A 14,952-nucleotide genomic window follows, 5' to 3' on the forward strand; every position below is an offset into this window, starting at 1 on the left:
AAGCTTTTCCAGAAACAGAAAATACACTGGAAGGTGAACACTGTGATAGATACATTTCAAAGTGTTTGCACATCTGGAAAGCCTTCTGATACAATTGTCTATTAGATTCACTTACCTCCAGGAGTTCTGAAATGGACAAAATCGTTTCTGGGATTTGGTGCTTGATACAATTTGATCTGGGTGGATCCAGCAGAACAAAAAGAATGCCTCCCAAAAACCTGGGAACAATTTTGTTAACTTGGGGGTCACGGAAAAACTCATTCTTTTTCAATACAAGCTCACTGTTGGTTTTCAGAAAACTGAAAAGTTGTGATGGCTGACAAGACAGCCTCTCCAATCTTGAATTCACCCACCAAACCAACACATATTGAAAGCTTACAGCGCACATGGCAATCTTGTGTCCAGGGCACAGCCCTGAAGAAGAGGGACGTGCTTCCTCCTGGGGAGACACAATAAACAGCCCTTCCAATTATTTAGTTACAGCTTTGATAAACACCATGCAGGAGGAGGACCAAAGTGAACATCTCAGGGCACCGACCTCATCTACGAGGTGAGAGAGGGCTTCGTGGATGTAGGAGTGCTTGAGCTGGGATGGGAAGGATAGAAAGGTTATCTAGTGATGAGCAAACCTTAAGTGCTGGCATAAAGGCAGGGGCAGAAGGCGGCATTTGTGGATTATCTAGTGATGAGTATTTGCAAAGACTTGTAAGTAGAGAAAAGATCAAGTGTAAAGGCCCGGGGGCAGAAAGGAGCATAGGGTCATATTCATGGAACTTCCTGAGACTCAAGAAGCTGGGAAGAGAGAAGCAACAGGGTAAGTAAGAATGCAAGCAGACAGGCAGGTGGTGGCTGGCAGGATCCAGAGCACCACGGACCTTACAGCCACGCAAGTGAAACTAGAAAACAAATGAAGGGTTTCAGAAGGCTTCAGATTGACATTTCTGTTTTTCTTTGTAAGTTTGAGAGAGAAAAAGAGGACGCATATGCACAAGCAGAGGAGGGGCAGGCAGAGAGGGAGAGAGAATCCCTGGCAGGCTCCTCGCTTGTCAGCACAGAGCCTGACACGGGGCTCAAGCTCACAAACTGTGAGATCATGACCTCAGCTGAAATCAAGAGTCGGACACTTAACCAACCCTCAACCTGACATCTCTAAGAGATTATTCCCGGTGCTAGGTAATTGCATGAGAGCAAGAAAATACGTAGTGGGAGCAGTTGTAGTATAGGCAAGAGGTGGTGGTGGCTGAGATCAAGACTGATTTTGTTTCCAAGGTGACATCTGGCAGTGTCTGGAGACACCTGTGATCATCCCAACCTGAGCAGTGCTACGGACATCCAGCAGATAGAGCCAGGGATGCCGCTAAAAATCCTATAAAACAAGGAACACTGTCCCCGCCCCCCCAACACACATACAATGAAGGATTATCTAGCCCAAGATGTTAATAGCTGGAGTTGGAAAACCGGTGGTTTGAACCAGGGATATCACTGGATGGAGAGGCAGAGCAGTAAATAGATTCCAAAAGTATTTTGGAGGGGCACCTCGATGGCTCAGTGGGTTAAGTGTCAGACTTCGGCTCAGGTCACGATCTCACGGTTCATGAGTTCCAGCCCCGCAATAGGTTCTGTATTGACAGCTCAGAGCCTGGAGCCTGTTTCAGATTCTGTGTCTCCCTCTCTCTCTGCCCCTCCCCTACTTGCACTCTGCCCCTCTCAAAAATAAACATTTAAAAATTTTTAAAAAAGGGTTTTGGATGGAAAATCACTAAGACTTAATGACGGACTGGATACAGAAATAAAAGTGCAAAGGTACCAAGGAGTCGTCCCCGGTTTTTCAGTAATTTTCAAGAAAATTTATGCTCAGAACTTTCCCTTGCCTGGAAAGCCAGAGAAGTCTATGAAATGCTTTTTCTCTTAGAATCAGGTAGGTCGGTCAGGGTGGAAAAACTGAGGCTGGCAGCAAAACTCTTGAACTTATTCAACCAAACCATCATCACCATGTCTGTTGCGGCCCAGAAGCAGCTTCTTATTGGTTAAAGATGCCTGGTCAGGCCGCAGTTAACCACTGTGTAACTGCTGGGTAGGTCTGGGTTTTAGAACTTTACCCCGGTCTTTTGTAAAAGGAGACTAATATGTGTTCATCTAAGTCTGTACTTGAACCCTAACTCTTCATCCAGAAGAGTAGCTAACCCAGCCTGACAAGCAGAGCAGCATCACCTGGGGGGAGCTTGGGAGAAATACAGACTCTGAGGCCCCAAGCCAGCCCTAATGGATCAGTATCTTGAGGAGGTAAGACTGAGGAGGTGGCAATCTGTTTTAACAAGCTATCTGGGTGATTTCCGATCACAGGGATGTTTGAGAAGCAAGCCCTAGTACCCATTTTAGAGCAGGAGAAACAACGTCAATGTAGGTCCAGCACAGACAAATCCTCAACACTCAGCGAGCGTCCAAAACCCAAAGGTTAAGGTAATTTTTAAAATGCCAGATCGGGGCGCCTGGGTGGCGCAGTCGGTTGAGCGTCCGACTTCAGCCAGGTCACGATCTCGCGGTCTGTGGGTTCGAGCCCCGCGTCGGGCTCTGGGCTGATGGCTCAGAGCCTGGAGCCTGTTTCGATTCTGTGTCTCCCTCTCTCTCTGCCCCTCCCCCGTTCATGCTCTGTCTCTCTCTGTCCCAAAAATAAGTAAACGTTGAAAAAAAAAAAAAAATAAAATGCCAGATCATTTTATGGAACAAGGTCTAGGTCTTGAAGGGCTGGTAGGGAAAATCTTCTAAGTGTTTCTTATCTACTTCAGCTTGGGACAGATAAACATTACGACTTATTAAAAAAAAAAAAAATCAAGTGTTGTGCATCAGAGTTTCCAAGCAATATAAATCCTGCCTTTTGGAAGAGAATAAACAGTACCCAGCAGGAACAGAGAGTCGACCCAATGAAATAAACAAGTTCTTAAACAGCTCGCAGTGGGAGAGGTTTTTCTGGCTGATGCAGGTTCAGCAAAAGCTTTTCAGCGAGGGCCACTGAGGGTTAACTTTGGGGCAAGAGGAGCAAGCTTCCCTGAGGCCTCAGTTGAGGCCAGCCAGGGTCTGAAGCCAGAGAGAGGAACTTGTGCAAACTGCAGGCCAGGCCATTCTTGGCTGTCCTTGAGGCTAGCGCTGGGGTGCATAGGAGTCCCAGGGCAGGCTCCAACTCCAAACCCGAACTTTCTCTGTAAGCTCAAAAAGCAACAACATCTTGTCCCTAAGCTTAATACCCTTGATTATCTTACTGGCTCACCCAGCACAGCTCCAAACACAACCACAGTTCAGATTCAAGTATCCTATTTTTGATTCTGAGAGAAGGTTTAACCAAACACTCCAGAAAGAAAACAGAAAGGCAAGAAGAAATAATAAACTAGCTTAACAATGAATGATGTATCAACTCTGGGGTAGTGAATGGCTTATTTATAAATAAGCATCACTTAAAACTACGCAGGAAGTTCGCATGACAGCATAAACAAGAGAAACTCAGGAACTCTTCTGCTGCAAACGCGGTGCCTGCTAGAGGACCAAGTCTTGCCCTCTGTTTTGGTGAGCAGGCTCACACCAGTCTTTTGTATGCCTGTGCGGTCCTGGGTGAGCCTCTCAGTTGTAAATATTTGCCCTTCGCCCAGAGCTGGCCAGCTGCTCAGACTGAGGCTGACAGGCCAGGGGGCCAGGATGGGGAGGGGAGGAGCGGGGAGAGGGAAAACTTGCAGGCCTGGTGTGTGCATAAAGAGGGGGTTGGGAGAGGGCAGAGAGAGGCGAAGCAGATGCAGGCCCCTGGGGCAAAAATGTTCTCCCGCAGCCATATGGAAAGGCAACCACACAGTGGCACCACGCCCCTCCCCGTTTGCATAAAACGTGGCCTTTACAATCAGGAAAACCCTGGTTCTCAACAGGCCATTTTGCACGCGTCCAAACACACACCCCACCCCCAGAGAACACCTGATAATATTTGGAGACATTTTTAGTTGTCATGTCTTGGAGGCAGGAGTGCTACTAGTATCTAGTGGGTAGAGGCCAGGGAAGCTGCTAAACATTTTACAATGCAGAGGACGGCCTCCTCCAATAAAGAATGATGGGACTCAGTATGTCAATACATCCCAACGCTGATAACTCCGATGTAGAACCCGAATCCTCACTCTGTTCCCGGAGTCACAGTATGACTCTGGACAAGTTCTATGACCTCTCTGAACCTGCTTCCTCCACCTGAAAGGATTAAGTAGATAATGCCTGTAAAGTGCTTCCCACAGTTGCTAGAACATAATAAACACTCAAAAAATGGGCCTTGGGTTTACACTGAGAGGCAACACAATAGTGCTTATGACCCTGGGCTGCAAAGACAGGCACATGAGCGTTCAGAAGGCAACTCTGGCACTAAAAGCTATGACCTAGGTACATGACTGCCCTCACAGGGGCTCAGTCTCTTCATCTACAAAATGCGAAGCATCCCAGCTGCCTCACTTGATTAAAAAGGAAACACCTGAGAAGTACTTAGCATAAGGCCTAGAGCAAAGCAAGCCTTCACTCAGGGTGACCGTTGTAATTACACCAACTATCAGCTCAAGGGGATGGCCCCAGGGGGATGTTAACACTTTGTTGAGCACACACTCTCCACCCAGCAGAGGGCCAGGTCTTTGTAACTATTCTCTCCCAGTAGGCTGACAACCACCCATTTTACATTTAGGTAAACTGATGCATCTGGATGTTAAACCTCACAGTCACTCAGTTGGTGTGCAAAACGCCCAAGTTCTAAAATAGTTGCAATTTGAAAGAACTTCCTCTCAATTATTACTTTATGATTGGTGGCACTTTCTTTTTTTCTGGAATCCCCGCATGAACGCCACAGACGGGGCCTGGCTGTGTTTTACCCGTGTCACATCTCTAGGGACCAGTTTCTAACTTTAGAGAGGCTACGCAGTTTGCTCAAGGTCAGCCAGCCAGTTGGCAGCAAAGCCCACGTCTGAATCCAGCTTTCACTCCAGGGGCCTGTCTTCTGGAATCCTTCTGAACTTATTCAGAACTGTGTGTTTCATTTGCTCTTTCTGAAATTCCTAAGGATGCATAGATACAGTTTACCCTGTGTGTCGATAGCTCATGTTTGGTGCCACAGGTATAGAGAACTAGGTTTTTCAACCTTAAGAAGTTAAGCAACTTCCCCAAGATCACCTAGCTGATCTGAGCAGCAAAACGTCTGACTTTGGAACTGCACTCATTCTTACTCCACGCTGTGGGGTCCTTTTAGTCTTTCCAGACCCCCGGAAGCTGCTGTAGCTACATTTCACCCCGTGTATGTGATCTGCAGGGACCATAGTTTCCAAGCTTAAACTGTTTCAGCGGCCCGCTCTTAGTGATACAGCGAGTAAGCAGTGGAAGGAGGCGGCAGGGATGCTCCTGGGAAGTTCCAGGCATCCCGGTACCCAAAGGGACCAGGAGGGGCCCTGGGTACCCAGGGGAGCCCGGCAGGGGGTTGGGGCCGGTGGCGGGCGCCTACCTTGCCGCCGGGCGGCGCGGCCACGCAGCGGCTGAGCGAGTCGAGGCGCGCGCTGTACTCGGTGAACTTCTTTTGGTAGCGCAGTGCGGTCATCTGCAGCTCCAGCTGCGCCGCGGCCAGCTGCGCCACCAGCGACTTCTCGCGCTTGCCGGCGCGCAGCGCCTCCTTCTTGAGCGCCTTGTGCAGCGCGCCCAGGCGGGCCTGCAGCGCGCTGTTATGCGCCCGCAGGGCCCTGGCGCAGCAGTGGCCGCCCGCGCGCTGCTCGCCGTGCGTCAGGGGCAGCCCGCAGCCCTCCTGGCAGCGGCCCACCGGCCGCGCGTCGCACGCGTCGCGCATGTGCGCCTCCACGTCGCGCCGCAGCAGCACCTGGCCGCAGCCCGCGTGGCGGCAGCGCGCGGGCGCGAAGTCGCAGCGCTCGAGGTGCTCTGGCAGCTGCTGCAGCTTGACCACCCGGCCGCAGCCTCGCGCCGCGTGCGCGCACTTGATGTCCAGCTTGAGGATGAGGCGCTTGAGCGGCAGGACGTGGTTGAGCTCCTTGGCCGACAGGCGACCGCGGCAGCGCGCCGGGCAGCTGCCCTCCTGCACCACCCAGGGCAACACGCAGCCGGCGCAGAAGACGTGGCCGCACGGCGTGGTCAGCGGGTCCTCCAGGACCTTGTGGCACAGCGCGCACTTCAGGTCCGGGTCCACGTCGCCGTCGAAGCGGTCCAGCTCGAAGCCCATGGTGGCGGCCGGGGCCCGGGGTCGCCGCCGGGCGGCCGGCCGCCCCCTCCCTCCCTGCGAGGCAGCCCAGACGCGCCGGCTGCGCCTCCCGCTCGCTCGCTCGCTCTCCCCGGACTGAGCCTAATTGCTCCAGACTTCCTCGGAAAATGCCCGAGGAACAGGACTCCTCCAGCCGTATATGCGCGAGCGCGTGCGCACGTACATCCTGCCTTGGCTGTCTCCGGCCCGCCCCCTGCCACAAGGAGGAGGCAGAGGAGGATGGGGAGACCCCGAGAGAGGACTGGCCTGCCCAGGACGCCAGTCTGAGCCCTTCTCTCCGGCGACTCCTCTCTGCTCTCTTGCAGTTTTTGCTATAGGGTACCAACACAGGCCAAGAAAAGCTCACTGAGTTTGGAGCGGAGGCTGCTGTTGCCGCCCAGAGACTTCTCCTGGAGCCCCTTCCGGGACAGATCGTGACTTTTAACTCCCCTCCCCCGCCCTCTCTTTTCTTGGCTGATTGCAGAGAACGAAAAATATTTTGGGGTCAGCTATCTCAGCACTTACGGTCTTTATTTATTTCATTCCGGGGAAAGTTACTGAGCCTGCGGAACGCTCCAGCAACTGCAGTTCCCACCCGGGGTTCTGCGGACCCCAGGATTTGGGCAGGCCAAGGATTCCAGGACCAGAGGGCGAATCTGCAGGGGGGAATCTGCGGGGAAGAGAGCTGCTCACAGGCTGTCGGGATGGGAGAGGGTAGAGTCCTGGCTCGGTCCATTTCACTTAACACCTCTCAAGTGTCCGCGCTTCTAAATCGGTCCCTTTAAAAATCATCAGTACGATGTTGTGAGAGAGTGTTAGCGCCATTTAAAAATTGTTTCACTGCATGACAAGGGAAGTAACGCTGGTCCTACAAAGTGAAAAATCGCACAAGTATAAATCTGAGAGAAGTTCCCCATAACCCACCCTCACATCCCCAGTCATGTGAACTGTGTTCAGTTTTTTTTTTCCCTTTGTTATACACAAATATTACTTTGTTATATTTCCATTTTCCACTTAGGGGACACTCAGGCTGGGAGAAGAAAAAAAAAAGTGCTGTCAGATGTCCTACAGCAGTGTTTCTCAAATGTTAATGTGGAGGTGGATTCTGATCCCGATCCCGTAGGTCTGGGGCGGGGCCTGAGAATCTCCAAGTTAAAAGAGCTTCCAAAAAGAGGCTGATGCTTCAGGTGGCTGTACCTCCACCTGATTGGAAAGTGGCCATCCTTGAACCTGGACTTTTTTCCTTCTACTCAGGGTCAGTTTTTCAAGCAGTGTCGTGACACTTGTAGTTTTCAGCAATACCTCCAATGTGTTGAAAGAATACGTTGAGATTGCAAGTTACATGATAAAATACATAGCATCATCCATGGATTTGGTGATTTTCTTTTTCTCCCAGGGTTATAGACATTGATGAGAAACATGCAGTCCGCACCAGTAAGAAAGAAACCAAGGGAAAGAATTCTCATTTGGACCCTGCTGGCAGTTTCTGAATAGTGAAGTGGAAAAGTTGGATCTCTGTGTTTAGTGTGGCTCTGAGGTCTAGAAAGTGGGATTACAACATCCATTTTGTCTAATTGCTTTTACTTCTCTCCTTTATCTGGCTGCTACAGCCCCATGACCTTCACTAGTTAACTGCTTCACCAGAGTGAAAGGATTCCCTTGATGTCCATAGGATTACTTGTTTTGAACTGACCTTTAAAAAGATGTCACTGACTAGGTTTTTCAATGCATCATTGAGGTCACTGGACAGTGTTCTTTAATCAGTGTTGGTGGCATTTGCTGTTTGTGGTAGAGGCTTTCTTTTCATTGCTGTAATCAATTAACGCATTTCTTTGATAGTACATGGGGTGGAATATAATTGGCCTTTGTTCAGAAAAGCATGTGCCAGGAATCCTCCATTAGTATATTTATTAAGCAGCTCACAGGTTCTCAGATAATGAGTAAGAAACACATTCTTTTCAACAAAGGTGTGTGGGCTTGTCAGTTTCACAGGGTGGGCTAGTGTCAACAGGGGGATAATCTTCAAACCAAACTGGTTTTGAGAAACCGGGGGAAGCTCATCATACACCATAAATGGGAAATCAGTGCTTGCTTTGGGTGTAAGCTTCTTTTAGGAGCCACCCACCACCACCTCCCCCTGCAGCCGACTGAGAGGCTGTTGATAAAATGCTACAGCTGAGGCCTACGAGAAGCTGTGGAGGAGTGTGGATCAGCTTCTTTGGGCAAAAGCAAAGTCTGGCAGAGCCACTCCTTATTGGTTAATTTTAGTATCAAAAATTTTGGAGGTCGGAATTAAAAAACACCTCCTAGAATGTCAGAGTTGGCGGACCATGCATATTATTTAGGGGCTAAATTTAACAGGGGGGCTGAGAACTAGAAAAGTTTAAAACAAGTACAGTTTAAGGCAAGGTTTCTCAACCTTGGCTCTACTGACAGCCAAGCAATTCTTTGTTGTGGGGGCTTGTTCTGTCCATTCAACAACGTTTAGCAGCATCTCTGGTTACTGCCCACTAGATGCCAGTGACAACCCCATCCACACACACACACACACACACACACACACACACGCCAGATTTTGCCCATGTGCCCTGCGGGCAAACTTGCCCTGGATTGAGAACTGCTGCTGGTTTAGGGCAACCTTTCATTAATTGCTGAAGTCAGGCAAGTACTAGCAGCCCACAACCCCTGCTAGCTGTAGAATGACCTAGGGAATGCAGCACAGAGAATGGTGTTAAATTGGAAAGCTGAGACAGCACACTCATAAACGTGAATACAGGCTTAGGAAGGTGAGTGTTGGGTCTGGCAGGCCCTCTGAAAAAAACTAGCTAGTTTTTCTGACCTGGATGAGATACTAGCTCAACAGTTGCAGAACCAGCTGACTGTTCATAAACATGATTCCTTGGGGACAGGTGGATCGGTCATTTTGCAAAGGATCCTTTTTTTTTTTAAATATTTAGTTTGGGGAGAGCACAAATTGGGGAGGGGCGGAGAGAGAGGGGGACAGAGGATCCCGAAACAAACTCTGTGCCCACAGGCTGAGCCCCATGCGGGGATCGAACTCACGAAATGTGAGATCATGACCTGAGCCCATTTCAGACTTGCAACCCCACTGAGCCACCCAGGTGCCCCTGCAAATGATCCTTGTGGCCTCCACCATCTTTGCCATCCCCCTTTCCTCTTACAGTCAGGTTTGGCACTTCCTCACCAAAAGTGATCCCAAGCCTAACTGCAATGCTACGTCCACTATCACCCTGATTTTGGCTTTTGTCCTCACGGTCTCTTCTATCGGATTGCACCAGATGATGATAATGTGTGCCCTGTTGAGAGCTAGTACTCTGTGCAAAGCATTGTGCTCACTACTTGACCTTCATTTTTTCATTAACCCTCACAGCACATCACAAAGTACTTGTGTGTGTTGTTGGCTCCAGTTTACAAGTGAAGAAACTGAGGTTTACAGAGATTCTGTAAGTTATCGAAACAGCAGTCAAGAATATAGACAGAAGGATTCCACAACCCTCACACTTAACCTCTGTGACAACTATGTGGTTTCCTGCATAACTCTTAACTCGGGAGTTACTACCTTACAAATGATGTAGAAAATCACTCCATGCCTTCAACATGACTCACCTGCCTCTTCCCTCCGTCAACCCTCAGCTTCCCCTAGGCTTTAGATAATTTGTGTGTTCGGTATTAGAGAAGGCAAAAAAGTCAAGATTTTTTGCTTTGTTTGGCAGCAGCTTCCCTAGGCTTAACTACTTACATTCTACTAGCTGAAATAGTTCCACACATACAATTTAATTAATAAACCTTTTTTTTAAGCCAACCAGAAGTACTACCAGAGAGCAGTAAGCTGTAGTAGTCACAGGTGAACAGGTGTGACGCATCTCAAGCAGATTACTTGCCTCCTAACATAGCCAATGTCAGCCCTTCTAGGGCCTGGGGCGTTTCATTTGGCCTTGGGCAGGAAGAAGAATGTGTAATTTTTTATCCTAGAGACTTGAAAATTTGGCTAAGTCAAGAAGAGCTACCACAGTGGGGGGCATTGGCTAGAGAACAGGGGGAGTTGTGAAAAAGCTTCTTACAAATTTGTGCAAGACTCTGGTGCTGCACAGTGGTGAGCCCTCCTTTCCTGTCCCTTCAGATGGGACTAGCTTGTACAGCACCACGTATATTCCCATGTATAACATTCATCACACTTGGAATGCCTTAATTTCCCCAATAGTTAATTAATTCGTAGCTTCTGTACGCTAAGAAGGTGCTGTCGTGGCACTGGGGTGACAGGGGTGAACCAGATGGGCAATGGTGCCCAGCTGAGTCCTCGTTCCACGGTGCAGAAAACCAAGTATCAATAAACAAATAAGTGACCGACACCATGATGGTATGTTGGAAGTTCTCTACAGCAGTGCTGATCGAAGTGTGGTCAGAGGCGTGGCATCACCTGGAGACCTGCTGAAACTACAGGATCTCAGGCTTCCTCCTGGATGTACTGAGTTAGAATCTGCATTTTAACAGTGTCCCCAAGTGGGATGTATGCACCTAAAGTTTGAGAAGCCCTGCTATAAACACTATGCAACAAGCTGTTGTGCTAGAGAGAAATTAGAGGAGCCCATTCCAAATAGGGAAGTCTGATGAGAGGAGAAATGGGAGTTGTTTGAAGGGCGAGAATGAGCTGGCAATAGTCAGCAGAGAACATTCCAGGCAGAAGCGGCAGAAAGTGCAGAGGTCCAGAGGGAGTCAAGCACTTGGTTTAAGTTAGAGCTTGCCTAGGACCTAAAACAGGGTGAGAAAGGGGAAGGATAGCATTGAGTAAGGGTAGAGAAGTGGGTAGAATCCAAACATCCAGGGCTGGCAGGCCACACAGCAGACTAAAGGGTTTCAAATGACCTGAGAGTGCAGGGTGGCATGGGTAAGTTTTGGTAGCAGAGGGGCACAGCTTGATCAATGTCCACCTCCCCACCCCCATTCTATTCTAGAGCAGGGCTACTGTATCCATCTTCTTTCCCACATATTTAACACTTAGTAGAGACTTAAAAATGCTGAACAAACTGCTCCCTCTTGCTACTCGATGTAAGTTTCCGCTTCTAAAATTCTAGGCACAGATTGGTGCTACCATACAAGGTATCTGTATCACATTATGAATTAAATAGACTTCTGTGGCCTGTCATCATTTAGAACATCATTCCCATAACAAAATCTATCCTGAATTTTGAACTCCCACAGAAAGAGCTGGATCATTATCTGGTTGTGAACTGAGTGGCTTTTTTTAACAGAAAAGGTCGGTGTGTGTGTGTGTGTGTGTGTGTGTGTGTGACAAATGTGATTCAAAACACTTGTGACATTGTAGACATTTGGAGCTAGAAGGGAGCTTCTCTTTTATCCCACAAATACTGCTCCCCTGTCATGTAGAGAGCATAGAAGACAAGACATATGAAAAAGGACACAGGATCTAGCTCTTACCTTAGTGAGTTCACAGGGCCCCAATGTTGCCAGCTGGATGAACTCACCATTTAGTTTTCGTACTAAAACAAATGTATTAAGTATCATATCCAATGCAAGCTGCACGGTATCAAAAGGGGACATGAAAGCTCAAACAAATTAGATGGCTTTCTTTTAAAAACATTTTTTTATTAATGTTTATTTATATTTGAGGGGGGAGGGGCAAGGGTGGGGGGGAGACAGAATCCAAAGCAGACTCCAGGCTCTGAGCCATCAGCACAGAGCCTGATGTGGGGCTCAAACTCAAGAGTCATGAGATCATGACCTGAGCCAAAGCCAGATGCTTAACTGAGTCATCCAGGTACCCCTAGATGACTTTCTAAATACATATGATGAAACGTATAGTTGCAGATGCTTGGTTATCCTTACAACCTAGTACCACAGAGAAAGGATTGGATCAAATGTCAGGAGGTGAGTGTTAACTCTGGTTCATTGAGTGACCTAGGTTTAAAGTCTGTGATTTCATATAAATGTGGATGTGTATGTATATGCAATTCAGTGAGGGTAAGCAAACTCCAAATTCTCTAAGATTTAACACTAAATGTGTTTCTTACTCTTGTCCAGTATAGATATCCATGTGGTCATTGGGTGCCCTCGTTCCTTCCACCTACTGGCTTTCCCCTACTTCAAGGCCTCTCCTCAGACCTGCCTCCATTCAGTGGATGGGGAGAAGAGAAGGGAAGGGAAGGTGTCCATGGAAGGTGTGTGTAGGCAGGACTGGGAATGCTTCCTTCCACCCACAGCCTCCCGGCTGTAATTCAGCCACAGGGCCACAATGACAGCAGGGGATTGTGGGGAGTGTGATCTACCTATGTTCTCAGGTAGGACAAGAATTAGGTTTTATGTGCATCTAGCCAATCTATGCACGGATGTGTGTGTATGTATACACACACTTATGTGCATAAAAACACAGGTGTATATACACACATACATTTATAAGTGCAGGAGAAAAAAAGATTAAGTTTAGCTGAGGAAAACAGAACATCAAAATAACCATGAAGTCTGTAAGCAAAAAATCTCTTTGTCCCTGAAGTAAAAAAGTCAGATTTAGGGGCGCCTGGGTGGCGCAGTCGGTTAAGCGTCCGACTTCAGCCAGGTCACGATCTCGCGGTCCGTGAGTTCGAGCCCCGCGTCGGGCTCTGGGCTGATGGCTCGGAGCCTGGAGCCTGTTTCCGATTCTGTGTCTCCCTCTCTCTCTGCCCCTCCCCCGTTCATGCTCTGTCTCTCTCTGTCCCAAAAAAAAAAAAAAAAAAAAAAAAAAAGTCAGATTTATATCTAGTAGCACAAAGCTGATACCCTGGCTTCCAGGTCATCGAAGACTTAGGATTCTTTAATCTCCCTCGTCTATTGTCAGTAGGGCCTGGCCTCTCTGCTCACTTTGTGGACCAAGATGTCCACTTCAGAGCCAATCGGTCCAAGAGGAAAAGTGAAGGAAAGAGGGAAAGACCAAAAATTACCCCCCTCCTAATTTAGCCTTCTTTAGGACCTTTCTCAGAATCCCGTCCAAATACTTTCTCTTACATTTCAGCACAATCCCTACATGCAAAGAAGATTTGTGAAATAAAGTCTTTCATAAGGTATATGAATACACTGCTTTCCGGTGTATATTGTGAGATATCATTTCCCATCCACTAGGATGGCTAATGTCAAAAAAATGGACAATAACAAGTATAGATGAAGATATGGAGGAATTGGGACTCTCATACACTGCTTGTGGCTTTGTAAAATGGAACAGCCACTCTGGAAAATTTGGCAGTTATGCAGAATGTTACACACTGGGTGACCAGATGACCCAGTAGTTCCACTCCTAGCTATATAACCAAGAGAACTGAAAATATACACTTGCATGTGAATGTTTATGGCAACATTATTCATGATAGTCATAAAGTTTAAGCATCCCAAGTATCCATCAACTGATGAATGTGTAAGAAAAACTAATATATAGTGGAATATCAGTCACCATAAAAAGGAACAAAGTACAGATTCATGCTATAATATGGGTTACATTGAAACGTTATTCTGAGCAAAAGAAGCCAAACACAAAAGACTACATAATTGTGTGATTCTATTTATATAGAATCTATAGAGACACAAATCAGATTAGTGCTTGTCAGAAGCTGAGAGGAGGAGAAATGGGATGGATATGGGATTTCTTTTTGAGGTGATGAAAATCTTCTAAAATTAATCATACAGATGGTTACATAACTTTGTGAATGTATTAAAAGCCACTGAATTGTATACTTTAAAAGGGTGAATTTTGGGGCCCCTGGTTAGTTCAGTCAGTTAAGTGTCTGGCTCTTGATTTTGGCTGAGGTCATGATTTCACAGTCCGTGAGTTTGAGGTCCACACTGGGCTTTGGGCTGATAGTGCAGAGCCTGCTTGAGATTCTCTCTCTCTCTCATTCTCTCTCTCTCTCTCTCTCTCTCTCTCTCTCTCTCTCCCCTTCTCTCTCCTTCTCTCTGTGCCCCCACTTTGTGCTTTCTCTCAAAATAAATAAATAAACTTAAAAAAACCAAAATGGTGAATTTCACGGTATGTGAAATGTATCTCATATACCGAGTATTCAATAAAGCTGTCATAAAAATACAAAAATATTAATAGCATTCAGTTAATAAGGAATGGATATTAGATACACAGGGAGCACTCTGCATGTGTCTATATACATGCATAAGCTTTTTTTTTCAAAATTATATTTATGAAAAAATGTTTTTTAAGTTTATTTTTGAGAGAGAGAGAGACAGACAGACAGAGCATGGGCAGAGGAGGGACAGAGAGAGAGAGGGAAACACAGAATCCAAAGCAGGCTCCAAGCTCTGAGCTGTCAGCACAGAGCCCAACACAGGCTAGAACTCATGAACCGGGCTGAACTCATGAGATCATGACCCAAGCTGAAGTTGAACGCTTAACCAATTGAGACACCCAGGCTCCCCTCAAAATTACATTTATTAAGCTATTATCTATATCTATTAAACTTGTATCTATTAAACTATTTTCTCATCTATGCCAAAAGCTGTATTTTAAGAAAATTATTGATTCGAATTGCATTAGAACTTGTTTTACCATCAACTTTCTGAAAGTCAATTCAAAGTGACTCAGGCATTTAAAAAAAAAAAAAAAAAAAAGACAAGGCCACATCAATGAAAAGTCCAGGAGGTAGAAATGGCTTCAGGCATCTGAATCCAGGTGCTAACATGAATGTGTTAAGAATCTG

At 47.1% G+C, this 14,952-nt stretch overlaps 1 protein-coding gene and 1 long non-coding RNA gene across 3 annotated transcripts in view; one reads left to right on the forward strand and one right to left on the reverse strand.

The window, feature by feature from the left end:
* The window catches only part of PDZRN3 (PDZ domain containing ring finger 3), a 240,896-nt gene extending 234,283 nt beyond the window's left edge, over window positions 1-6,613 (reverse strand). Inside the window, exons 1-2 of one of the 2 annotated variants that reach the window (XM_045051869.1) lie at window positions 5,919-6,138; window positions 5,504-5,760 (exon numbers count right to left, since the gene is read on the reverse strand). In XM_045051869.1, coding sequence (XP_044907804.1) covers window positions 5,504-5,596 — 93 coding nt within the window. In that variant the 5' untranslated portion in view covers window positions 5,597-5,760; window positions 5,919-6,138. Of the gene's footprint in view, window positions 1-5,503 lie in introns of both variants that reach the window. The other variant, XM_011280160.3, reaches the window with a different exon arrangement.
* The window catches only part of LOC123383754, a 41,152-nt gene that overhangs the window by 6,870 nt on the left and 19,330 nt on the right, over window positions 1-14,952 (forward strand). The gene's annotated exons all lie outside the window — the stretch shown is intronic.

The sequence above is a fragment of the Felis catus genome, chromosome A2 (genome assembly GCF_018350175.1).
Source record: "Felis catus isolate Fca126 chromosome A2, F.catus_Fca126_mat1.0, whole genome shotgun sequence".
Taxonomy (NCBI): domain Eukaryota; kingdom Metazoa; phylum Chordata; class Mammalia; order Carnivora; family Felidae; genus Felis; species Felis catus.